The 27874-nt window shown below is 39.9% G+C and overlaps 1 protein-coding gene across 1 annotated transcript in view; it reads left to right on the plus strand.

Moving 5' to 3' along the window:
• The first annotated feature begins 926 nt into the window (after nucleotides 1-926).
• The window catches only part of LOC311248179 (serine protease HTRA2, mitochondrial-like), a 37763-nt gene continuing 10815 nt past the window's right edge, over nucleotides 927-27874 (plus strand). Inside the window, exons 1-5 of the mRNA XM_084339110.1 lie at nucleotides 927-1586; nucleotides 2711-2915; nucleotides 5353-5547; nucleotides 20323-20355; nucleotides 27210-27318. Of these exons, the coding sequence (XP_084195236.1) occupies nucleotides 1135-1586; nucleotides 2711-2915; nucleotides 5353-5547; nucleotides 20323-20355; nucleotides 27210-27318 (994 nt within the window). The 5' untranslated portion in view covers nucleotides 927-1134. The remainder of the gene's footprint in view (nucleotides 1587-2710; nucleotides 2916-5352; nucleotides 5548-20322; nucleotides 20356-27209; nucleotides 27319-27874) is intronic.

Below are 27874 nucleotides of genomic sequence, written 5' to 3' on the forward strand. Positions count from 1 at the left end.
TACTTTATTTGACTGGTTGTGTGTTGTTGTAGTAACAGCTGAGCGACTCGTTCATAAGAGCCGATTCATTGCCGTGAGCGTGAGTCGAATCGCTCACGTCTTGCCATGAGTCTTGCGTGGTACAGTACTGTACTGTACATGTTCGCAAAATATTTGGTATAGCGCCCCTAGTGGCGAAGTACCCAGCGGCCGCCACTGAGTTTCAAGCAACATTTTCACAACTGATCTAAAATCAGGATATGATTTTAGATTCCTCATGTATGCAAACATATAAAAACACATTTCATTCATGTTTCTACCTTGTTTAGTCAAAAAGATATGCACTTAAATGGATTTCAGCCTGGCGTTGGCGGCCATGTTGGATTTCTCAATTTTGAGGCCTTATTTGACATTTTTTAGCTTGGTATACAGCAGATTTGGATTCAGCACCCTTAATACCCCTAGAAATGTTGTGTACCAAAAATAAACACGAAATGCCTTCAGGGTTATGATTTTCTGAAAATTGACCCTGTCTAAAAGGACAAGCCGCAGGGGTGTCCAAAGATGCCTCCATTTTGTCTACGTCTGTTCAGTGTTTATTATTATTATTTTTTGGTTCCTTTCCGCCGCTCCAAATCACGTGACCCAAATCAGCCAATGGAAGCGAGCGTCCCCAGCCTGCGGGTCCCCTCAGCCATTGGGTGCAACAACGGTCACGTGACCCAAATCAGCCAATGGAAGCAAGCGTCCTCAGCCTGCGGATCCTCAGCCTGCGGCTGTCCTCAGCCTGCGGGGATCTGGGGTTCTGCAGGTGGAAGCATCTCTCCTACTGAGGATTCACCGGCGCTGCAGCTGGACTCCATTGCACCGCTTGGCAGAAACGTCAAGACGTCACACGCGGAAGTGCTAACGTTTATTAGCGAGCTGCTCAACCAGTTCAGATTGAAACAAACGGCACCGGCGGCGAGGGGCTGCTTATTTTATTGTTAAAGTTAAAAACCCACTCAGTTAAGGTTGCGTGTGTGGAGGTGGACAACACTTCCTGAGGGCTCAGAGGACCACCGCGACGTCGATGTAACGTCAACAAGTTTACACTGGAGCGAATAAGACGGTGATACAGTTATAAGGTTACTAACTAAAGTCAAGTGATGCAACATGGCATCGCCAGCTGTCAATCGTCTTCTCTTCTTAGTGCTCATCAGGAGACAAAGTCAGAGACGTGGATTGAACTCCCTGAACCACAGACCTAGTAGCGACAGAGTGTCCTCTGCTTCTTGTGACAGAGGGGATCATTTGGGGAGTCTTGACAGACCAACATCATCATCAACATCAACAACAACAACAACAACAAGAACAACAACACCCCGGGGTGCTGGGTGGGGTTCTGTCCTCCTGAAGTCGGTCGCTGTTGGCTTGGGACTGGGCGGTGTTGGACTTTGGTATCTTCGTCAGAAGGACGACGAACAACAACAACACGGATCTGTCCTCCCCTCAGCCCAGTGTGCCTCACCCTACAAACCAGACAGCCCCCGCTTCAAGTACAACTTCATAGCAGATGTGGTGGAGAAATCCACCCCGGCCGTGGTCTATATTGAGATCATAGGCAGGTAAATTGTCTGAATGAATGAAAACTTTATTTAACAGATTGCAGAATGGGTACAAAATACAGTACGGTTCAATACACACAATTGTTAAGGGGATGCAGACCAGAGAAATACGTTTGTCTTGTTTACATCAGGGTCCCCCATTTTCAATTCATATATGACATACACGACATACATGACAATGATGACATCATGACATTTATGGCATACTGATAGGGACATACATGACTTACAGGTATATAGTACTGTTACATTTGTGGCATATATATACGATATGCAAATATACAGTACTGTTACCCATAGATCCTGACAGAGAGTATATACATATGATGGGGATGAGACTGTACATTAGGAGGGGGTGGGTGGGTGGGAGAGAAATATACGGTGGGGAGAGAACTATACATACGGTGGGGAGAGAATGGGGGACCCTGATGTAAACAAGACGAAAGTCTTTCTCTGGTCTGCATCCCCTTAACAATTGTATGTATTGAGCTGTACTGTACTGTACCCATTCTGCAACCTGTTAATAAACTTTTCAATCAATCAATCAATCAGAGAAATATACATACGGTGGGGAGAGAATATATACGGTGGGGAGGAGACAAGTAGGCTACAGTAGGGTTATGTGCACTGGTGTCAGGTAGGACAACCCATGCTACCTTTATGTATACAGAACCAGTATGGTATTATTAAAGGTGCTAATAGATCATTTATCCAAGCAGCTGCATTCCACGTGGGGCAATGGGAAGTTGGGAGGGTATTACTTGCACGCAACATGTAAACAACATTCATTTTGGACCTGCAAAAAAATAATTGGGAGGGGAAGCAATACTTTTATTTTGCACCTTTCTAAAAGCTCTGGATGTATTTAAATAATTTTTTTTTTAAATAAACTACTCTACATCAAATCTAGACCTTTAATAACTTAATACATTTGGTAAATCCGTTGTTGTGTTCTGATGGTTTATTTGTGGCAGCCCACCAGAATATCAACAAGGCCCACCACAAATACGTTTCCCAGACTGATACAATTAATAACATATCCTGCGTTTATACACAGTCCATTCCACTGACCTCTGGGCAAGACTGGTCATCTGACCTTTAACCCTCTGCCGTCTCTGTGCCAGGCACCCGTTCTCGGGGAGGGAAACCCCTGTCTCCAACGGTTCAGGCTTCATCATCAGCGCAGACGGCCTCATCGTCACCAACGCTCACGTCGTGGCCAATAAGAGAGGAGTGCGCGTCAAGCTGGCCAACGGAGAGACTTACAATGCCACTGTGCAGGATGTGGACCAGGTGGCAGACATCGCCACCATTAAGATCAATACCAAGGTGAGTCGGGTGGGTCTAGGGATGCACCCGTTTGACTCTTTCAGTCCCTTACAGCGTTCTTACTTCCTCCTGTACTATATGGTTTGGTAACATTACAGACCAGGAGAAGAAATCTCTGAACAGAATTGTGCGTCTCGCACGCAAGACAATCGGGGTTAGCCTGCCAGCTCTAGAAGAGATCTATGGTGCCAGGCTGCTTTCCCGTGCCTCTGGCATTATCAACGACCCCTCTGGTCACCCAGCCGCAGGCCTCTTTGTCCCCTTCCCCTCGGGCAGACGTTACCGCTCCATCACATGCTCTACCTCTCGGTTTACTAAGAGTTTCTCCCCCAGTGCTGTGCGCAGCCTGAATAACTCCAAAGGCTAGATTTGTATATTATCCTATTTTTGTTTTGGTGTGTTATTAGTCAGGTTGTGGAAGTGCTGTTTTTGTGTGTCTGTGCATCATGCACTTTGATTATATGCACTTTTACTGTAAATTGTGCCTCTATGCACTTTACTATGATTATGCACTTTTAGGGGATGTTGATATCAACTTTAGCATTTGTCCTTTTATACTGTCTGTGTTTTTTTTTTTTTTACATACCGGTGTATATATATATATTTTCTTTCTGTACTGTTTCTACTCTGCTCCTGTATTGGATTAGTTGTAGACACACAGTGTTTGCTCTGTACCTGTATTCCAATGTGGATTCGTCCATACATGGCAAATAAAATCTCTGACTCTGACTCTGATACCGATATGGCGATATCAATACCTGGGCTTTGGGTATCGGCTTATACAGACTACTGATCCAGTCCATTACTTTTAATGAACACTAAGTAACAGTATAGACTTGGGACTGTCGTAGAGATATAATACATGTTTCTCCATTAGCGAGAGTTAACTTGTCAAAAAGGCAGCAAATCAAGTCACGTTGCTTTTATTGCTGGCATGTTAGACGTGTTTCTCAGTAGCGTATTCGGTATCGGGGAAATTCTTCCAGTACTTACAGAGAAACTTACTGATGTGTTGTGTCTCTCTCTGTTTCTCTCACGCTCTCTTTGTCTCTCTGTCTGTTTCTCTCTGTCTGTTCCTCTCATCCTCTCTGTCTGTCTCTCTGTTTGTGTGTGTCTCTCTCTTTCTGTGTCTCTCTCTCTGTCTCTCTATCCTCTCTTTCTGTCTCTCTCTGTGTCTCTCCTCTTCATGTCTCTCTCTATCCTCTCTTTCTGTCTCTCTGTCTCTCTCATTATGTCTCTGTGTCTCTCCTCTCTCTTTCTGTCTCTGTCTCTGTCTCTGTCTCTCTCTCTCTCTCTCTCTCTCTCTCTCTCTCTCTCTCTCTCTCTCTCTCTGTCTCTGTCTCTGTCTCTGTCTCTGTCTCTGTCTCTCTCTCTCTCTCTCTCTCTGTCTCTCTCTCTCTCTCTCTCTCTCTCTCTGTCTCTCTCTCTCTCTGTGTGTCTCTCTCTTTATGTCTCTCTGTGTCTCTCCTCTCTCTGTCTCTCACTCTCATTATGTCTCTCTCTCTCTCTCCTCTCTCTGTGTCTCTCTCTCTCATTATGTTTCTGTGTCTCTCTTTATGTCTCTCTCTCTGTGCCTCTCTCTCTCACTCTCTCATTATTAGGGATGGGTACCTTTCACATTTGAACCGGTACCGGTACCCAACGGTACCTTTTTTCTGTACTTTAGTCTCAAGAAATTTAATTTACCTACCTCAGTCGTGAAAAAAAAAATCCAAACTTCAAATAACTACAATTTCGACAGTTTTCGGCTTGCCATTGCTCCGACTGCTTTGTTGTTGAATCAAGTCAAATCCTAGGTAAGCATATATTGTGCGTGTGAACGTTGACATGAAAAGAAAAAAGTAAAAAAAAAAAAAAGAAAAAATTAATTTTTTTTCCGGTTTCTCACTTGATTCGATACTCGGTAGTACCGACGTGTAGGGATGGGTACCTTTCACATTTGAACCGGTACCGGTACCTGTGAATCGATACCGGTACCCAACGGTACCTTTTTTCGGTACTTTAGTCTCAAGAAATGTAATTTACCTACCTCAGTCGTAAAAAAAAAATCCAAACTTCAAATAACTACAATTTCAACAGTTTTCGGCTTGTCATTGCTCCGACTGCATTGTTGTTGAATCAAGTCAAATCCTAGGTAAGCATATATTGTGCGTGTGAACGTTGACATGAAAAGAAAAAAGTAAAAAAAAAATAATAATAATTTTTTTTTAAATTTTTTTAAATTTTTTTTTTCGGTTTCTCACTTGATTCGATACTCGGTAGTATTGACGTGTTTCGGTTCGGTGCCTCAAAAGTACCGAATTCGGTACCCATCCCTACCGACGTGTTTCGGTTTGGTACCTCAAAAGTACCGAATTCGGTACCCATCCCTACTCATTATGTCTCTCTCTCTCTCTCTCTCTCTCTCTCTCTCTCTCTCTCTCTCTCTCTCTCTCAGCACCCTCTCCCTACTCTCCCTCTGGGGCGCTCCACAGATGTCCGGCAGGGGGAGTTTGTGGTGGCCATGGGCAGCCCGTTCTCCCTGAGGAACACCATCACGTCTGGCATCGTGAGCTCTGTGCAGCGAGGCAGTAAGGAGCTGGGCCTGTCCAGCCCCAACATGGACTACATCCAGACCGATGCCGCCATCGACGTAAGGACAGTATTACTGGCACACCGTAGCACCTGATGTGGGCCTTAAAGTTAGAATCTGTAATGCGGTCAAACGACAACTTCTAGGCTAAATGGCCTCACTTGGTATCGCACTCTGTTTAGTTTTGATCTGATGTGTCTGTTGGACGTGAGTGGGTTTGGGGGGAGGGGTTGCTACTGCTGGCCAACGTCTCAAGTGTTGGAGAAATCGGACCAAGACAAGAAATGTAAACATACCAAGTGAAGAAAAGTGCAATAAGTGGGGATTTTTTGCATCAAGGTTGCTGTTTGACGACATCACAAAGTCTACCTTTAAAAAAGCACAATCGATATTGGTATGATTTTTAATTTTACAGACTATATTTGGCCAATTGTAAAATTGGCATTTTTGTAACCTTCATACAGGCAGAGTTCTGTAACCTTCATACAGGTAGAGTTTTGTAACCTTCATACAGGTAGAGTTATGTAACCTTCATACAGGTAGAGTTTTGTAACCTTCATACAGGTAGAGTTTTGTAACCTTCATACAGGTAGAGTTTTGTAACCTTCATACAGGTAGAGTTTTGTAACCTTCATACAGGTAGAGTTCTGTAACCTTAATACAGGTAGAGTTGTGTAACCTTCATACAGGTAGAGTTATGTAACCTTTATACAGGTAGAGTTATGTAACCTTTATACAGGTAGTGTTTTGTAACCTTCATACAGGTAGAGTTTTGTAACCTTCATACAGGTAGTTATGTAACCGTTATACAGGTAGAGTTATGTAACCTTCATACAGGTAGAGTTCTGTAACCTTCATAGAGGTAGAGTTTTGTAACCTTCATACAGGTAGTGTTTTGTAACCTTCATACAGGTAGAGTTATGTAACCTTCATACAGGTAGAGTTTTGTAACCTTCATACAGGTAGAGTTTTGTAACCTTCATACAGGTAGAGTTTTGTAACCTTCATACAGGTAGAGTTTTGTAACCTTCATACAGGTAGAGTTCTGTAACCTTAATACAGGTAGAGTTGTGTAACCTTCATACAGGTAGAGTTATGTAACCTTTATACAGGTAGAGTTATGTAACCTTTATACAGGTAGTGTTTTGTAACCTTCATACAGGTAGAGTTTTGTAACCTTCATACAGGTAGTTATGTAACCGTTATACAGGTAGAGTTATGTAACCTTCATACAGGTAGAGTTCTGTAACCTTCATAGAGGTAGAGTTTTGTAACCTTCATACAGGTAGTGTTTTGTAACCTTCATACAGGTAGAGTTCTGTAACCTTCATACAGGTAGAGTTTTGTAACCTTCATACAGGTAGAGTTCTGTAACCTTCATACAGGTAGTGTTTTGTAACCTTCATACAGGTAGTGTTTTGTAACCTTCATACAGTTAGAGTTCTGCAACCTTCATACAAGTAGTGTTTTGTAACCTTCATACAGGTAGAGTTTTGTAACCTTCATACAGGTAGAGTTTTGTAACCTTCATACAGGTAGTGTTTTGTAACCTTCATACAGGTAGAGTTTTGTAACCTTCATACAGGTAGAGTTTTGTAACCTTCATACAGGTAGTGTTTTGTAACCTTCATACAGGTAGAGTTTTGTAACCTTCATACATGTAGAGTTTTGTAACCTTCATACAGGTAGAGTTTTGTAACCTTCATACAGGTAGAGTTTTGTAACCTTCATACAGATAGAGTTTTGTAACCTTCATAAAGGCAGAGTTTTGTAACCTTCATACAGGTAGAGTTTTGTAACCTTCATACATGTATAGTTTTGTAACCTTCATACAGGTAGAGTTTTGTAACCTTCATACAGGTAGTGTTCTGTAACCTTCATAAAGGTAGAGTTCTGTAACCTTCATACAGGTAGAGTTTTGTAACCTTCATACAGGTAGAGTTCTGTAACCTTCATACAGGTAGAGTTCTGTAACCTTCATACAGGTAGAGTTTTGTAACCTTCATACAGGTAGAGTTTTGTAACCTTCATACAGGTAGAGTTCTGTAACCTTCATACAGGTAGAGTTTTGTAACCTTCATACAGGTAGAGTTTTGTAACCTTCATACTGGTAGAGTTTTGTAACCTTCATACTGGTAGAGTTTTGTAACCTTCATACAGGTAGAGTTTTGTAACCTTCATACAGGTAGAGTTCTGTAACCTTCATACAGGCAGAGTTTTGTAACCTTCATACAGGTAGAGTTTTGTAACCTTCATACAGGTAGAGTTTTGTAACCTTCATACAGGTAGAGTTTTGTAACCTTCATACAGGTAGTGTTCTGTAACCTTCATAAAGGTAGAGTTCTGTAACCTTCATACAGGTAGAGTTCTGTAACCTTTATACAGGTAGAGTTATGTAACCTTTATACAGGTAGTGTTTTGTAACCTTCATACAGGTAGAGTTTTGTAACCTTCATACAGGTAGAGTTATGTAACCTTTATACAGGTAGAGTTATGTAACCTTCATACAGGTAGAGTTTTGTAACCTTCATACAGGTAGTGTTCTGTAACCTTCATACAGGTAGAGTTCTGTAACCTTCATACAGGCAGAGTTTTGTAACCTTCATACAGGTAGAGTTTTGTAACCTTCATACAGGTAAAGTTTTGTAACCTTCATACAGGTAGTGTTTTGTAACCTTCATACAGGTAGAGTTCTGTAACCTTCATACAGGTAGTGTTTTGTAACCTTCATACAGGCAGAGTTTTGTAACCTTCATACAGGTAGTGTTTTGTAACCTTCATACAGGTAGAGTTCTGTAACCTTCATACAGGCAGAGTTTTGTAACCTTCATACAGGTAGAGTTTTGTAACCTTCATACAGGTAGAGTTCTGTAACCTTCATACAGGTAGTGTTTTGTAACCTTCATACAGGTAGAGTTTTGTAACCTTCATACAGGTAGTGTTTTGTAACCTTCATACAGGTATAGTTTTGTAACCTTCATACAGGTATAGTTTTGTAACCTTCATACAGGTAGAGTTTTGTAACCTTCATACAGGTAGAGTTTTGTAACCTTCATACAGGCAGAGTTTTGTAACCTTCATACAGGTAGAGTTTTGTAACCTTCATACATGTAGAGTTTTGTAACCTTCATACAGGTAGAGTTTTGTAACCTTCATACAGGTAGTGTTCTGTAACCTTCATAAAGGTAGAGTTCTGTAACCTTCATACAGGTAGAGTTCTGTAACCTTCATACAGGTAGAGTTCTGTAACCTTCATACAGGTAGAGTTTTGTAACCTTCATACAGGTAGAGTTTTGTAACCTTCATACAGGTAGAGTTTTGTAACCTTCATACAGGTAGAGTTCTGTAACCTTCATACAGGCAGAGTTTTGTAACCTTCATACAGGTAGAGTTTTGTAACCTTCATACAGGTAGAGTTTTGTAACCTTCATACAGGTAGAGTTTTGTAACCTTCATACAGGTAGAGTTTTGTAACCTTCATACAGGTAGTGTTTTGTAACCTTCATACAGGTAGTGTTTTGTAACCTTCATACAGGTACAGTTTTGTAACCTTCATACAGGTAGAGTTCTGTAACCTTCATACATGTAGAGTTCTGTAACCTTCATACAGGTAGTGTTTTTGTAACCTTCATACAGGTAGTGTTTTGTAACCTTCATACAGGTAGAGTTCTGTAACCTTCATACAGGTAGTGTTTTGTAACCTTCATACAGGTAGTGTTTTGTAACCTTCATACAGTTAGAGTTCTGCAACCTTCATACAAGTAGTGTTTTGTAACCTTCATACAGGTAGAGTTTTGTAACCTTCATACAGGTAGAGTTTTGTAACCTTCATACAGGTAGTGTTTTCTAACCTTCATACAGGTAGAGTTTTGTAACCTTCATACAGGTAGAGTTTTGTAACCTTCATACAGGTAGTGTTTTGTAACCTTCATACAGGTAGAGTTTTGTAACCTTCATACAGGTAGAGTTTTGTAACCTTCATACAGGTAGAGTTTTGTAACCTTCATACAGGTAGAGTTTTGTAACCTTCATACAGGTAGAGTTTTGTAACCTTCATACAGGTAGAGTTTTGTAACCTTCATACAGGTAAAGTTTTGTAACCTTCATACAGGTAGTGTTTTGTAACCTTCATACAGGTAGAGTTCTGTAACCTTCATACAGGTAGTGTTTTGTAACCTTCATACAGGCAGAGTTTTGTAACCTTCATACAGGTAGTGTTTTGTAACCTTCATACAGGTAGAGTTCTGTAACCTTCATACAGGCAGAGTTTTGTAACCTTCATACAGGTAGAGTTTTGTAACCTTCATACAGGTAGAGTTCTGTAACCTTCATACAGGTAGTGTTTTGTAACCTTCATACAGGTAGAGTTTTGTAACCTTCATACAGGTAGTGTTTTGTAACCTTCATACAGGTATAGTTTTGTAACCTTCATACAGGTAGAGTTTTGTAACCTTCATACAGGTAGAGTTTTGTAACCTTCATACAGGTAGAGTTTTGTAACCTTCATACAGGCAGAGTTTTGTAACCTTCATACAGGTAGAGTTTTGTAACCTTCATACATGTAGAGTTTTGTAACCTTCATACAGGTAGAGTTTTGTAACCTTCATACAGGTAGTGTTCTGTAACCTTCATAAAGGTAGAGTTCTGTAACCTTCATACAGGTAGAGTTCTGTAACCTTCATACAGGTAGAGTTCTGTAACCTTCATACAGGTAGAGTTTTGTAACCTTCATACAGGTAGAGTTTTGTAACCTTCATACAGGTAGAGTTTTGTAACCTTCATACAGGTAGAGTTCTGTAACCTTCATACAGGCAGAGTTTTGTAACCTTCATACAGGTAGAGTTTTGTAACCTTCATACAGGTAGAGTTTTGTAACCTTCATACAGGTAGAGTTTTGTAACCTTCATACAGGTAGAGTTTTGTAACCTTCATACAGGTAGTGTTCTGTAACCTTCATAAAGGTAGAGTTCTGTAACCTTCATACAGGTAGAGTTCTGTAACCTTTATACAGGTAGTTATGTAACCTTTATACAGGTAGTGTTTTGTAACCTTCATACAGGTAGAGTTTTGTAACCTTCATACAGGTAGTTATGTAACCTTTATACAGGTAGAGTTCTGTAACCTTCATACAGGCAGAGTTTTGTAACCTTCATACAGGTAGAGTTTTGTAACCTTCATACATGTAAAGTTTTGTAACCTTCATACAGGTAGAGTTTTGTAACCTTCATACAGGTAACGTTTTGTAACCTTCACACAGGTAGTGTTTTGTAACCTTCATACATGTAGAGTTTTGTAACCTTCATACAGGTAGAGTTTTGTAACCTTCATACAGGTAGTGTTTTGTAACCTTCATACAGGTAGTGTTTTGTAACCTTCATACAGGTACAGTTTTGTAACCTTCATACAGGTAGAGTTCTGTAACCTTCATACAGGTAGAGTTCTGTAACCTTCATACAGGTAGTGTTTTTGTAACCTTCATACAGGTAGTGTTTTGTAACCTTCATACAGGTAGAGTTCTGTAACCTTCATACAGGTAGTGTTTTGTAACCTTCATACAGGTAGTGTTTTGTAACCTTCATACAGTTAGAGTTCTGCAACCTTCATACAAGTAGTGTTTTGTAACCTTCATACAGGTAGAGTTTTGTAACCTTCATACAGGTAGAGTTTTGTAACCTTCATACAGGTAGTGTTTTGTAACCTTCATACAGGTAGAGTTTTGTAACCTTCATACAGGTAGTGTTTTGTAACCTTCATACAGGTAGAGTTTTGTAACCTTCATACAGGTAGAGTTTTGTAACCTTCATACAGGTAGAGTTTTGTAACCTTCATACAGGTAGAGTTTTGTAACCTTCATACAGGTAGAGTTTTGTAACCTTCATACAGGCAGAGTTTTGTAACCTTCATACAGGTAGAGTTTTGTAACCTTCATACAGGTAGAGTTTTGTAACCTTCATACAGGTAGTGTTCTGTAACCTTCATAAAGGTAGTGTTCTGTAACCTTCATACAGGTAGAGTTTTGTAACCTTCATACAGGTAGAGTTCTGTAACCTTCATATAGGTAGAGTTTTGTAACCTTCATACAGGTAGAGTTTTGTAACCTTCATACAGGTAGAGTTTTGTAACCTTCATACAGGTAGAGTTCTGTAACCTTCATACAAGTAGAGTTTTGTAACCTTCATACAGGTAGAGTTTTGTAACCTTCATACAGGTAGAGTTTTGTAACCTTCATACAGGTAGAGTTCTGTAACCTTCATACAGGCAGAGTTTTGTAACCTTCATACAGGTAGAGTTGTGTAACCTTCATACAGGTAGAGTTTTGTAACCTTCATACAGGCAGTTTTGTAACCTTCATACAGGTAGAGTTTTGTAACCTTCATACACGTAGAGTTTTGTAACCTTCATACAGGCAGTTTTGTAACCTTCATACAGGTAGAGTTTTGTAACCTTCATACAGGTAGAGTTTTGTAACCTTCATACAGGTAGAGTTTTGTAACCTTCATACAGGTAGTGTTTTGTAACGTTCATACAGGTAGAGTTTTGTAGCCTTCATACAGTCTGTAACCTTCATACAGGTAGTGTTTTGTAACCTTCATACAGGTAGCGTTTTGTAACCTCCATACAGGTAGTGTTTTGTAACCTTCATACAGGTAGAGTTCTGTAACCTTCATACAGGTAGAGTTATGTAACCTTCATACAGGTAGAGTTCTGTAACCTTCATACAGGTAGAGTTTTGTAACCTTCATACAGGTAGAGTTTTGTAACCTTCATACAGGCAGTTCTGTAACCTTCATACAGGTAGAGTTTTGTAACCTTCATACAGGTAGAGTTTTGTAACCTTCATACAGGTAGAGTTTTGTAACCTTCATACAGGTAGAGTTTTGTAACCTTCATACAGGCAGAGTTTTGTAACCTTCATACAGGTAGAGTTTTGTAACCTTCATACAGGTAGAGTTTTGTAACCTTCATACAGGTAGTGTTCTGTAACCTTCATAAAGGTAGTGTTCTGTAACCTTCATACAGGTAGAGTTTTGTAACCTTCATACAGGTAGAGTTCTGTAACCTTCATATAGGTAGAGTTTTGTAACCTTCATACAGGTAGAGTTTTGTAACCTTCATACAGGTAGAGTTTTGTAACCTTCATACAGGTAGAGTTCTGTAACCTTCATACAAGTAGAGTTTTGTAACCTTCATACAGGTAGAGTTTTGTAACCTTCATACAGGTAGAGTTTTGTAACCTTCATACAGGTAGAGTTCTGTAACCTTCATACAGGCAGAGTTTTGTAACCTTCATACAGGTAGAGTTGTGTAACCTTCATACAGGTAGAGTTTTGTAACCTTCATACAGGCAGTTTTGTAACCTTCATACAGGTAGAGTTTTGTAACCTTCATACACGTAGAGTTTTGTAACCTTCATACAGGCAGTTTTGTAACCTTCATACAGGTAGAGTTTTGTAACCTTCATACAGGTAGAGTTTTGTAACCTTCATACAGGTAGAGTTTTGTAACCTTCATACAGGTAGTGTTTTGTAACGTTCATACAGGTAGAGTTTTGTAACCTTCATACAGTCTGTAACCTTCATACAGGTAGTGTTTTGTAACATTCATACAGGTAGCGTTTTGTAACCTCCATACAGGTAGTGTTTTGTAACCTTCATACAGGTAGAGTTCTGTAACCTTCATACAGGTAGAGTTATGTAACCTTCATACAGGTAGAGTTCTGTAACCTTCATACAGGTAGAGTTTTGTAACCTTCATACAGGTAGAGTTTTGTAACCTTCATACAGGCAGTTCTGTAACCTTCATACAGGTAGAGTTTTGTAACCTTCATACAGGTAGAGTTTTGTAACCTTCATACAGGTAGAGTTTTGTAACCTTCATACAGGCAGTTCTGTAACCTTCATACAGGTAGAGTTTTGTAACCTTCATACAGGCAGTTCTGTAACCTTCATACAGGTAGAGTTTTGTAACCTTCATAAAGGTAGAGTTCTGTAACCTTCATACAGGTAGAGTTTTGTAACCTTCATACAGGTAGAGTTTTGTAACCTTCATACAGGTAGAGTTCTGTAACCTTCATACAGGTAGAGTTCTGTAACTTTCATACATGTAGAGTTCTGTAACTTTCATACAGGTAGAGTTTTGTAACCTTCATACAGGTAGAGTTCTGTAACCTTCATACAGGTAGCGTTTTGTAACCTTCATACAGGCAGAGTTTTGTAACCTTCATACAGGTAGAGTTATGTAACCTTCATACAGGTAGAGTTATGTAACCTTCATACAGGTAGAGTTTTGTAACCTTCATACAGGTAGAGTTTTGTAACCTTCATACAGGTAGAGTTTTGTAACCTTCATACAGGTAGAGTTCTGTAACCTTTATACAGGTAGAGTTATGTAACCTTTATACAGGTAGTGTTTTGTAACCTTCATACAGGTAGAGTTTTGTAACCTTCATACAGGTAGAGTTATGTAACCTTTATACAGGTAGAGTTATGTAACCTTCATACAGGTAGAGTTTTGTAACCTTCATACAGGTAGTGTTCTGTAACCTTCATACAGGTAGAGTTCTGTAACCTTCATACAGGCAGAGTTTTGTAACCTTCATACAGGTAGAGTTTTGTAACCTTCATACAGGTAGAGTTCTGTAACCTTCATACAGGTAGAGTTTTGTAACCTTCATACAGGTAGAGTTTTGTAACCTTCATACAGGCAGTTCTGTAACCTTCATACAGGTAGAGTTTTGTAACCTTCATACAGGTAGAGTTTTGTAACCTTCATACAGGTAGAGTTTTGTAACCTTCATACAGGCAGTTCTGTAACCTTCATACAGGTAGAGTTTTGTAACCTTCATACAGGCAGTTCTGTAACCTTCATACAGGTAGAGTTTTGTAACCTTCATACAGGTAGAGTTTTGTAACCTTCATACAGGTAGAGTTCTGTAACCTTCATACAGGTAGAGTTCTGTAACTTTCATACATGTAGAGTTCTGTAACTTTCATACAGGTAGAGTTTTGTAACCTTCATACAGGTAGAGTTCTGTAACCTTCATACAGGTAGCGTTTTGTAACCTTCATACAGGCAGAGTTTTGTAACCTTCATACAGGTAGAGTTATGTAACCTTCATACAGGTAGAGTTATGTAACCTTCATACAGGTAGAGTTTTGTAACCTTCATACAGGTAGAGTTTTGTAACCTTCATACAGGCAGAGTTTTGTAACCTTCATACAGGCAGAGTTTTGTAACCTTCATACAGGTAGAGTTCTGTAACCTTTATACAGGTAGAGTTATGTAACCTTTATACAGGTAGTGTTTTGTAACCTTCATACAGGTAGAGTTTTGTAACCTTCATACAGGTAGAGTTATGTAACCTTTATACAGGTAGAGTTATGTAACCTTCATACAGGTAGAGTTTTGTAACCTTCATACAGGTAGTGTTCTGTAACCTTCATACAGGTAGAGTTCTGTAACCTTCATACAGGCAGAGTTTTGTAACCTTCATACAGGTAGAGTTTTGTAACCTTCATACAGGTAAAGTTTTGTAACCTTCATACAGGTAGTGTTTTGTAACCTTCATACAGGTAGAGTTCTGTAACCTTCATACAGGTAGTGTTTTGTAACCTTCATACAGGCAGAGTTTTGTAACCTTCATACAGGCAGAGTTTTGTAACCTTCATACAGGCAGAGTTTTGTAACCTTCATACAGGTAGAGTTCTGTAACCTTTATACAGGTAGAGTTATGTAACCTTTATACAGGTAGTGTTTTGTAACCTTCATACAGGTAGAGTTTTGTAACCTTCATACAGGTAGAGTTATGTAACCTTTATACAGGTAGAGTTATGTAACCTTCATACAGGTAGAGTTTTGTAACCTTCATACAGGTAGTGTTCTGTAACCTTCATACAGGTAGAGTTCTGTAACCTTCATACAGGCAGAGTTTTGTAACCTTCATACAGGTAGAGTTTTGTAACCTTCATACAGGTAAAGTTTTGTAACCTTCATACAGGTAGTGTTTTGTAACCTTCATACAGGTAGAGTTCTGTAACCTTCATACAGGTAGTGTTTTGTAACCTTCATACAGGCAGAGTTTTGTAACCTTCATACAGGTAGTGTTTTGTAACCTTCATACAGGTAGAGTTCTGTAACCTTCATACAGGCAGAGTTTTGTAACCTTCATACAGGTAGAGTTTTGTAACCTTCATACAGGTAGAGTTCTGTAACCTTCATACAGGTAGTGTTTTGTAACCTTCATACAGGTAGAGTTTTGTAACCTTCATACAGGTATAGTTTTGTAACCTTCATACAGGTAGAGTTTTGTAACCTTCATACAGGTAGAGTTTTGTAACCTTCATACAGGTAGAGTTTTGTAACCTTCATACAGGCAGAGTTTTGTAACCTTCATACAGGTAGAGTTTTGTAACCTTCATACATGTAGAGTTTTGTAACCTTCATACAGGTAGAGTTTTGTAACCTTCATACAGGTAGTGTTCTGTAACCTTCATAAAGGTAGAGTTCTGTAACCTTCATACAGGTAGAGTTTTGTAACCTTCATACAGGTAGAGTTCTGTAACCTTCATACAGGTAGAGTTTTGTAACCTTCATACAGGTAGAGTTTTGTAACCTTCATACAGGTAGAGTTTTGTAACCTTCATACAGGTAGAGTTCTGTAACCTTCATACAGGCAGAGTTTTGTAACCTTCATACAGGTAGAGTTTTGTAACCTTCATACAGGTAGAGTTTTGTAACCTTCATACAGGTAGTGTTTTGTAACCTTCATACAGGTAGTGTTTTGTAACCTTCATACAGGTAGAGTTTTGTAACCTTCATACAGGTAGAGTTTTGTAACCTTCATACAGGTAGTGTTCTGTAACCTTCATAAAGGTAGAGTTCTGTAACCTTCATACAGGTAGAGTTCTGTAACCTTTATACAGGTAGAGTTATGCAACCTTTATACAGGTAGTGTTTTGTAACCTTCATACAGGTAGAGTTTTGTAACCTTCATACAGGTAGAGTTATGTAACCTTTATACAGGTAGAGTTATGTAACCTTCATACAGGTAGAGTTTTGTAACCTTCATACAGGTAGTGTTCTGTAACCTTCATACAGGTAGAGTTCTGTAACCTTCATACAGGCAGAGTTTTGTAACCTTCATACAGGTAGAGTTTTGTAACCTTCATACATGTAAAGTTTTGTAACCTTCATACAGGTAGAGTTTTGTAACCTTCATACAGGTAACGTTTTGTAACCTTCACACAGGTAGTGTTTTGTAACCTTCATACATGTAGAGTTTTGTAACCTTCATACAGGTACAGTTTTGTAACCTTCATACAGGTAGTGTTTTGTAACCTTCATACAGGTAGTGTTTTGTAACCTTCATACAGGTACAGTTTTGTAACCTTCATACAGGTAGAGTTCTGTAACCTTCATACAGGTAGAGTTCTGTAACCTTCATACAGGTAGTGTTTTTGTAACCTTCATACAGGTAGTGTTTTGTAACCTTCATACAGGTAGAGTTCTGTAACCTTCATACAGGTAGTGTTTTGTAACCTTCATACAGGTAGTGTTTTGTAACCTTCATACAGTTAGAGTTCTGCAACCTTCATACAAGTAGTGTTTTGTAACCTTCATACAGGTAGAGTTTTGTAACCTTCATACAGGTAGAGTTTTGTAACCTTCATACAGGTAGTGTTTTGTAACCTTCATACAGGTAGAGTTTTGTAACCTTCATACAGGTAGAGTTTTGTAACCTTCATACAGGTAGTGTTTTGTAACCTTCATACAGGTAGAGTTTTGTAACCTTCATACAGGTAGCGTTTTGTAACCTTCATACAGGTAGAGTTTTGTAACCTTCATACAGGTAGAGTTTTGTAACCTTCATACAGGTAGAGTTTTGTAACCTTCATACAGGCAGAGTTTTGTAACCTTCATACAGGTAGAGTTTTGTAACCTTCATACAGGTAGAGTTTTGTAACCTTCATACAGGTAGTGTTCTGTAACCTTCATAAAGGTAGTGTTCTGTAACCTTCATACAGGTAGAGTTTTGTAACCTTCATACAGGTAGAGTTCTGTAACCTTCATATAGGTAGAGTTTTGTAACCTTCATACAGGTAGAGTTCTGTAACCTTCATACAGGCAGAGTTTTGTAACCTTCATACAGGTAGAGTTGTGTAACCTTCATACAGGTAGAGTTTTGTAACCTTCATACAGGCAGTTTTGTAACCTTCATACAGGTAGAGTTTTGTAACCTTCATACACGTAGAGTTTTGTAACCTTCATACAGGCAGTTTTGTAACCTTCATACAGGTAGAGTTTTGTAACCTTCATACAGGTAGAGTTTTGTAACCTTCATACAGGTAGAGTTTTGTAACCTTCATACAGGTAGTGTTTTGTAACGTTCATACAGGTAGAGTTTTGTAACCTTCATACAGTCTGTAACCTTCATACAGGTAGTGTTTTGTAACCTTCATACAGGTAGCGTTTTGTAACCTCCATACAGGTAGTGTTTTGTAACCTTCATACAGGTAGAGTTCTGTAACCTTCATACAGGTAGAGTTATGTAACCTTCATACAGGTAGAGTTCTGTAACCTTCATACAGGTAGAGTTTTGTAACCTTCATACAGGTAGAGTTTTGTAACCTTCATACAGGCAGTTCTGTAACCTTCATACAGGTAGAGTTTTGTAACCTTCATACAGGTAGAGTTTTGTAACCTTCATACAGGTAGAGTTTTGTAACCTTCATACAGGCAGTTCTGTAACCTTCATACAGGTAGAGTTTTGTAACCTTCATACAGGCAGTTCTGTAACCTTCATACAGGTAGAGTTTTGTAACCTTCATAAAGGTAGAGTTCTGTAACCTTCATACAGGTAGAGTTTTGTAACCTTCATAAAGGTAGAGTTTTGTAACCTTCATACAGGTAGAGTTTTGTAACCTTCATACAGGTAGAGTTCTGTAACCTTCATACAGGTAGAGTTCTGTAACTTTCATACATGTAGAGTTCTGTAACTTTCATACAGGTAGAGTTTTGTAACCTTCATACAGGTAGAGTTCTGTAACCTTCATACAGGTAGCGTTTTGTAACCTTCATACAGGCAGAGTTTTGTAACCTTCATACAGGTAGAGTTATGTAACCTTCATACAGGTAGAGTTATGTAACCTTCATACAGGTAGAGTTTTGTAACCTTCATACAGGTAGAGTTTTGTAACCTTCATACAGGCAGAGTTTTGTAACCTTCATACAGGCAGAGTTTTGTAACCTTCATACAGGCAGAATTTTGTAACCTTCATACAGGTAGAGTTATGTAACCTTCATACAGGTAGAGTTATGTAACCTTCATACAGGTAGAGTTTTGTAACCTTCATACAGGTAGAGTTTTGTAACCTTCATACAGGCAGAGTTTTGTAACCTTCATACAGGCAGAGTTTTGTAACCTTCATACAGGTAGAGTTCTGTAACCTTCATACATGTAGAGTTTTGTAACCTTCATACAGGTAGAGCTTTGTAACCGTCATACAGGTAGTGTTTTGTAACCTTCATACAGGTAGTGTTTTGTAACCTTCATACAGGCAGTTCTGTAACCTTCATACAGGTAGAGTTTTGTAACCTTTATACAGGTATAGTTCTGTAACCTTCATACAGGTAGAGTTCTGTAACTTTCATACAGGTATAGTTTTGTAACCTTCATACAGGTAGTTCTGTAACCTTCATACAGGCAGAGTTTTGTAACCTTCATACAGGTAGAGTTTTGTAACCTTCATACAGGTAGTGTTTTGTAACCTTCATACAGGTAGTGTTTTGTAACCTTCATACAGGTAGTGTTTTGTAACCTTCATACAGGTAGTGTTTTGTAACCTTCATACAGGCAGTTTTGTGACTAAGAGAATCATTAAAGACTCCAGTCACCCGAACAACTGCCTCTTCGAACTGCTGCGGTCAGGCAAGCGATACAGGAGTCTCAAGGCGAGCACAGAAAGACTCAGAAGTAGCTTCTATCCCCAGGCCATCAGGCTGCTAAACGAACAATGAATGAACACTACACAACAACAACCACCAAACGCACATAGCACACACATCCACACGCACACACTCACTTTAAACAAACACACTGTAGCACCCACTCCACACACTTTATAGCACACACCCACTTTAAACAAACACACTGTAGCACCCACTCCCCACACTTTATATTTATGGATGAAGGATTGCACTACAACTCGTACACCTTACTGTAAATTGTACCTAAAATTGTACCTCATCCCATTTCTGCTTTGCACTAGATAGTACTGTACATTAGTACACTGCATAGTATTGTGTATTGTATATTATATGGTAACTCAGAACATTGTACATATGTCTATACCGAACACTGTGACCTCATTTTCTTCTTCTAAATTCATGCTATATTATGTTATTATGTTATTTGATACTATCTTGTCTAGCACAGTCTCTGGAGCGTAACAGTAAGAAGCATTTTGTATGAAAGTATTCTGTACTTCTGTATGACAACTATTAAAGAACTTGAACCTTCATACAGGTAGAGTTCTGTATCCTTCATACAGGTAGAGTTTTGTAACCTTTATACAGGTAGAGTTTTGCTTAACTCACGTACCGAACGAACAAGAGAATAACACTGTCACTGACAAATGGATTTCAGTTCAACTTCTCCTTTTTAATTTGACTTAATTTCATCCAGTGAGGGTTGTAACCTCCCAGAACACTCACGACACCCGCCAAATGTACCGTAGGAATGAATCTGGAAAGAAACGGAGACGTTTGATTGTGATTCAGAAGTGTTGCTGTACGTTGTACTTGCTGAGTCATGTGTTGCTCATTTCTGTCTTGCAGTTCGGGAATTCCGGAGGCCCGCTGATTAATCTGGTGAGTCATTCATCTTGTTTTCCTGTCATCACATTAACACTATGGTCGCCAGAAACACCTTACCACGTCATTCCCCGCCATGCTCATTCTGCCAAAGACGCCGTACCACGTCTTTGATATCAATATTTCAAAAATCTGTGATCGAAATCATATTTCTCCCCCGGAGACTTGAGATCTACTGTTGATCCCCTCTCAACTCTCCAACGGTTCAAGAGCACCATCTGGTGGCCGATCGGCGGATCGCCCAGACCGGAAACAGGAAATGGAAGCTGGTGCTCATTCCAATTCGGTCCCATCACTCGCTAATAGTCCCAGGACTCGAGCACGACACAATGGATAGCAATCCGTTACCAATAACTCGATAAACAACATGATTTGGACGTATATACTATTATACAACCTGGAAATGGATCTCATATTTCTACATCCCATAATAGGAATATTTCTGCTCCACGCTCATCGCCCAACGCTACGAGGAAGCTACGGTAAGATTCAGCGTTATTTTTTAACGTGTTCGATATAAACTGCTCTGATGATCATATCACCCACACTAGATGAATCATCTAACGTTGGCCACGGAATTATAAACGACCCCCCGCCCATCCGGTCAACATCGGATGATAAGTAGTAACTTCTAGAAGCACGTCCATTTGATTTTTTTTATCTCACGCCGATTGCTATCAAACTGTATACAATCATCAATATAATGCATTTAGGGCTATAAATCACGATTTGGAGAAAGCTGCAGAAAACGATAAAAACACTTATACTTTAGACCGTATTTTAGTATGAATATGTGAATGAAAAAGTATAACGTTGCTACACCCTGAACAATAGATACTTGATGTTGAATGGGCCATAGTAATGTCAATTTAGCAATACAATTTAAAAAGTTATAGCCCTGCAAAGAAGGGGAACTTCTCCATAGACAAATTAGAGCTGGCGTGGGATGGTTTATTCTGAATATAAGCCTGGCGACCAAAGTGTTAAAGAGATGCCGCTGCACCAAACTGACACCGACGTTTAACCCGTTCAGGCACAAGGTCTTTAGGGCATTTTCTCAGAATTCTATCTTGGAATTGTATAACTTCATAATTTTTTATATATATTTTTTAACTATTACAACTTTAGATGTACAGTTCTCCAAATCACACGTGAGAGATTGTATACTTGAAGTGGTTGACATTTCTAAATTAAATGGACGTATGGGAGCTTGCACTCAACAGAGGAATAGAAAACTCAAATATTTTTTTATTTTCCTTTTTTTCAAAACAAACAACATAATACAATAATACACAAGACACCACAAGACAATACTTCAATAATATTAACTACAATAACAAAAATAATAATAAATACTGAGTAAAAATAAAAACACAAACATCACAAAAGACATTAGACATTTTCCTCCCAACCCCAGGACCACCGGACCCCCCAGGCCCTCCGCCGATATATGGTGGTCTTAACACAATGGGTGCCACGCAGTATGCCCATCTTTACCACTCTCTGCCAGTGCTGTAACCCTATGGAGTGGCTCACCTTCTTTGCAGGGCTATAACTTTTTAAATATTATAGCTATATCGACATTACTATGGCCCATTCAACATCGGGTATCTATCGTTCCGGATGTGGGAACGTTATATTTTTCCATTCATACATTGTCGTGTTAGTACCGTCGAGAATATAAGTATGTTTTTAGACTGTATAGTAGGGCTGTCGCGATAACCGCATCACCGCAATCCCGCGGTGTGTCAAGTCACCCGCGGGATGTAGAACAGACAACCGCGAGATGCGCGGTAAAATAAAATGTTAACTTCATTTAATGACTAGGCTCCGTTTTCCAGTAGCATGAGCTAACTTCACGTTTCCATACAGTTTACAACTCACAGATGAAATCGGGATTTATTTTCATATCCCGGACTCAAGCCCCCAATGTATACCTTTTCCTCTATTAATTTGAACCACAGTAGAGTACAGGGGAGCATTCTCCCAACACTCCCGGGCCGAAGTGCTGGTCATGTAGCTTGCTCAATGTTATGCTAACGTTACACGCAAATCAAGTGCTGCCTCTTGTCTACCGTCCCCGCTACACTCTGACTACATCAACGATTCCCTAACCCCTACTCTCACTTCGTTAACGTTATCATAGATATTATGATCTGTAATGTCAACTGGATATTAACGTTAGCTTTGTTTTCAATTTATAACGTTAGCTATATGCTAGCTAGCCTATCTATAACGTTAGCTATTGGCTAGTTTCCCCCAATGATGAACAATGACATGAGTTGTGATATTTAACTAGCTATGTATGTGCATTCACATTCACTAACGTTAAAATAGTGTTATAATAACGTTATAATAACGTTAAATGTTCACTCAAATAACGTTAGTTTTAAGTTGGAGAAGGGATGTGTGACTGACTATTGGCTGCTTGCGTAGACCAGACATGCAGCATATATCCCACAACGCATCACTCTTAACACATTGGACGCCAACAACGTCATAATTCGTTATTGCCCGCCATGCGTTGAACGCCAACAGCGTGATAATTTGTTGTTGGGATCAATATTTCATTTTTTTGGCATGGCATTCATAATTCATCCAGCCTCCCTGCGGGACTGCAGCTGCACCCTGTCTGATATTGCAACGCCTCAATACCGCCGCCTGGTGGATGATCGGGCGAGTTACACTCCACACCAAACCGGAAGTGGCGCTGGTGCATAGAGGAAATCCCTCCGGCAGTAATATCTTGTTACGTGGGTCCAGACAAACACTCGAGTGCATGGGATCGCTTTCGAAACGCTATAATCTATATGATTTCGGCGTTTATTGCGTCATACAAACGGGAAATGGATCTAGCAGATCGACGTCAAATAATTGGAATATTTTTCCTCCAGTCTCATCGGCGAACGGTAAGAGGAATCTTAACGTTATTTTCAGCTTGATTGTCCATTTCTTTGTTTGCAATCCATCTGATCAATGTATCAACCCATACTAAATAAAGCTGTTACTCACGATCAAGGAATTATAAACTACCCCCCCCCCCTTTCCTTCACGCATGATGAAGCATAATGTATATCGATCATATACATTGGAATTTTTTAATATAGCGTGTATAGGAAAGAAACGCCATCGATAATCTATCATATGCTTCAGGGCCTATAACTCGCGTTTTTGGAATTACAGCAGAAACACAACAATGTATGAATGAAAAAATATAACGTTCCCACATCCGGAACGATAAATACCCGATGTTGAATGGGCCATAGTAATATCGATATAGCTATAATATAAAAAAAGTTATAGCCCTGCAAAGAAGGTAAACATCTCCATAGGGTTACAGCGGTGGCAGACTGGACCCAATGATGGATACAATGCACGGTGCCCAATGTGTTAAAGGAGCAGGCAAATCTACTGTTATCACATTTCAGAACGTTGAGGGACAAATAGATAGATTATCAAACATGTTTAAAATAGTTTCGGGACTCCTACGACCTTAGCATTGTTGTCTAATCACGATCGTGGGTAAACTCTCATGTTAATAAAAAAAAAAAAATGTAATAGAAGTGCAGTACCACCACATCCCGCAGTGATTAGCCACACACACAACCGCGGTGGGAAAATGTGATACCGCGACAGCCTAGCAGTAATTCCTAGAACGCGCTATAGGCCCCGACGCGTATTATACAGAAAGGGGGGGGGGGGTTAGTAAGACACCATACGTTGATCAGATGGATTGCAATGAAATAAATGGACAATCGAGCTGGAAATAACGTTAGATTCCTCTTACCTCTGGCCGATGCGTCTGGAGAATTTTTTTTCCAATAATTTGATGTTGATCTGCTAGATCCATTTTCCGTTTGTATGACGCAATAAACGCCGAAAGCATATTGATTCTTGCGTCTCGAAAGCGATCCCATGCACTCGAGGTGTGTGTATTGATCCACGTTACACGATATCTCTGGCGGAGCTTTTTCCCAGATGCACAGAGCACCACTTCCGGTTTAGAGTGGAGTGTAACTCGCCCGAAATCCACCAGGCGGCGGGATTGAGGCGTTGCAATATCAGACAGGGTCCAGCTGGCTCCCGGAGGTTTCCTGGATGACTTATGAATGCCGATAGCGAATAAAAGAAATAACGATCATAAAAACGAGTTTACTCGTTGTTGGCACTCAATGCATGGCGGCCAATAACGAGTATACTCGTTATTGGAAATTAATGTGTTAACCTTCTCGGCCTCTGCGACCCACCGCTCAATGCTGGCCTGTCCCACTCCAATTACATGTGCACTAGAGATTTTCATATAAATAACATCCAGTAGTGTCAGAGACCAATTAATCAGAAAACTTAAGCCAGATATCGAATAGCTAAATCAGTTTTAGAGTTTCATGTTGTATTTTTTTAGCTCTTAGGGCTGGGAGTCACCAGAGGCCCCACGGTATGATGTTATCACCATACTAGAGTCACAGTATTGTGATATATTGTGATTTACCGTCACGGTGACCAAATGCGTCCACATTTTTATAGGATTCTATCACATTTTCATAACAATAGCGAATATAACTTACCCTGCGCCGTTTTCATTGAGTTTTTTACAAATTAACAATGTTTTATTTGTCCTTTTTATATGCGGATAACATTTAAAATCTTAAATTGTACCATTATGTTTCCCTTTAGACAACAAACATAATGCTCATGATGCACTTTTGTTAAGATAATTAGGTGACTATTCTCGGTCACTGTACTGAGGTCGCATTAATAGTTTAACGCTCCCGTGTTCATATCGCGTTTTCCTCACCTTTAATCCGGTGCTGACCTGTGAACTAAGGTGCCAAAGGTCTTGGGACTTGTAGTCATTTTGTTTTGACATACCATTTTCACCTTCTAAACCAATGCTGCCATCTACTGACAACAGAAAGATAGTGTACATAACGTTAGACCCCCATCGCCCCAAACACATTCTAGAGATTCCCACTTCTTACTGGTAACATATGTTCATATCTAATAGTCTTTAGATGACTAAATATAGATGAATACTCGTGGAATTTGATATATATACTCTAAAATAAGTATTATTTCACATCACTTACCTTTCGACGTCAAAATCCGACTGGGCTTTGAGTAAAGCCCCAGAATGCCACGCAAAAGGGGGCGTGGCCCGATTTGGATTGGTTGGTTCTGAGTGGACGATAATGGCTTACGTTCCGTTACTGCCTTTTTTCACCTGCAATTTATGTCCCCAATGGAAAACATGGTCAACATCTGCATACAAATATATATATTAGTGCTGTCAATCGATTAAAATATTTAACTCGATTAATGGCATGATTGTCCATAGTTAACTCGCGATTAATCGCAATCTTTCAAGTTTTAATACTCTTATCAACATGAGAGTCAACAAATGCTTGCTTTATGCAGCCATTTAACACAAAAGGATGACCCTTGTGCATTGCAAATTTGCATCAAATTCAAAAGTGATGCACAAAATTACTTAAAAGAAAATAATCATTTAAAACTATGAATAAAGTGCATGAAATAATAGGGGAAAGAAAACGTTAGGAACTTGTTACATTAACCCACACAAGGGCTGAGAACTCTCCCAGCTCTCTTTCTCTCTTGCCCCTTCCTTAGCCCCTTTCGTGACTTTCGGTTTGCAAGCCTGGGGCTTTTGTGACCGCAGTCACTTATTTATACACCGCCACCACCCAATAAAATAACAACCAAGCGTGATCGGGGGGCTCGGAGTGTGTCAAAAATATATCCGATATGAATTTCAAAGATACCCAGCGTACAATATGGGTTTAACACAGGTTCACGATGGGGTCTGGAAGCTCGGAGTTGCTAATAAACAGTTTAAATCATTGTTAGGAAACACAAGTGGTACTCACAACGAACTCTGGCAGCAAGATGGCGTCTTCTCCTTCTGCAACTTTTTTTGTCGCATGCCTGGTGTGCCAGCAATCACTGCGCTCCCTATCGGTCCCTGTTGGTCATTACCTATAGGCCATTACAGGGTAGAATCTGCTGAGCGCGTCTCCTGTGTATTGTTGTAATGACCAACAGGGACCGATAGGGAGCGCAGTGATTGCTGGACACACCAGCCATTTTGCCAAGGTTCGCTCTGTGAGTACACTCGTTTTATAAAAATGATTTAAAATGTTTATTAGCAACTCCGAGCTTCCAGACCCCATTGTGAAGCTGTGTTAAACCCATTTTGTACGCTGGGTATCTTTGAAATTCATATCTGATATATTTTTGACACACTCCGAGCCCCCCGATCACGCTTGGTTGTTATTTTCTTGGGTGGTGGCGGTGTATAAATAAGTGACTGCGGTCACAAAAGCCCCAGGCTTGCAAACCGAAAGTCACGAAAGGGGCTACCCCTTCCTCATCTCTCTCACCCCCCCTCTCTATCTCTCACACACACACACACACACACACACACACACACACACACACACACACACACACACACACACACACACACACACTTTGAGTCAGAAACAAACATAGTATCAATGAGAGTATCAACAATACACCTGAGTGAAGTCAAATAGAAAAAGAAAAAAAAGGAAAAGAAAATATATATATATATTTTAAAAAGTTTATCTTGAGTTAAACAAGAGAGTGGCGTTAATAGAATCGGGCGATAACGCGTTAATACCGCGTTGACTTTGACAGCCTTAGATTAAACATAAAAAATAAATAAAAAATCCACTCCCTACTTTCCATTTCTCCATGTGGAATGCACCCGATTGGATACATGACATGCTGGTGCTCTAGTGTGACATCTAGTGGCTGAAGGTTATCTATAGCACCTTTTTAAATCCTGTGTCGTCTCCTCTCTTATCCAGGACGGGGAAGTGATCGGGATCAACACCATGAAGGTCACGGCAGGGATCTCCTTCGCCATCCCCTCCGACCGCGTCCAACTCTTCCTGGACCAAGCCACAGACAAGAAGAGTAAGAGAGTGGAAATAGAACTTCATAGTTTCTAAAATGTATTTACTTCAGATTTGATCCCTGACACATGACATCACAGATTGGGTGCAGGGCAGAGTGTGCAGCAGAGTGAAAATATCAACCACAAGGGGGCAGCAAAGTGACCATGTGTTTAGTTGAGTTTGGTTGGTGAAAACGTCAATGCTTTTAAAAATCTCCTTTTTGAAAAATTATCTCAGTTACCATACCAACATGCTGCTAACTAGAGATGCACTGAGTACCAACACACAATACTGTACCCAGGGCCGCCTCAGGGGGTGTGCGAGCAGTGCGGTCGCACAGGGCCTCGCGGGAAGGGGGGCCTCGCAATTTTTATTTTTATTTTTTGCAAGGCCCCCCTTCCCGCGAGGCCCTTTTTCATCACAGACCTAAAATCTAGTTTTGCTTATATGCTTATATATTTCACATTAGACACGTTTGTAGAATGTGTCTGACTTGTTTCTGGCTCTGCGGCTCTGCAGCAGACACTCACTATTGGAGCTCTGGGGCTCTGCAGCAGACATACTATTGGTTTCAA

This window comes from Notolepis coatsorum, assembly GCF_963971535.1.
Source record: "Notolepis coatsorum genome assembly, contig: SCAFFOLD_552, whole genome shotgun sequence".
Classification (NCBI taxonomy): domain Eukaryota; kingdom Metazoa; phylum Chordata; class Actinopteri; order Aulopiformes; family Paralepididae; genus Notolepis; species Notolepis coatsorum.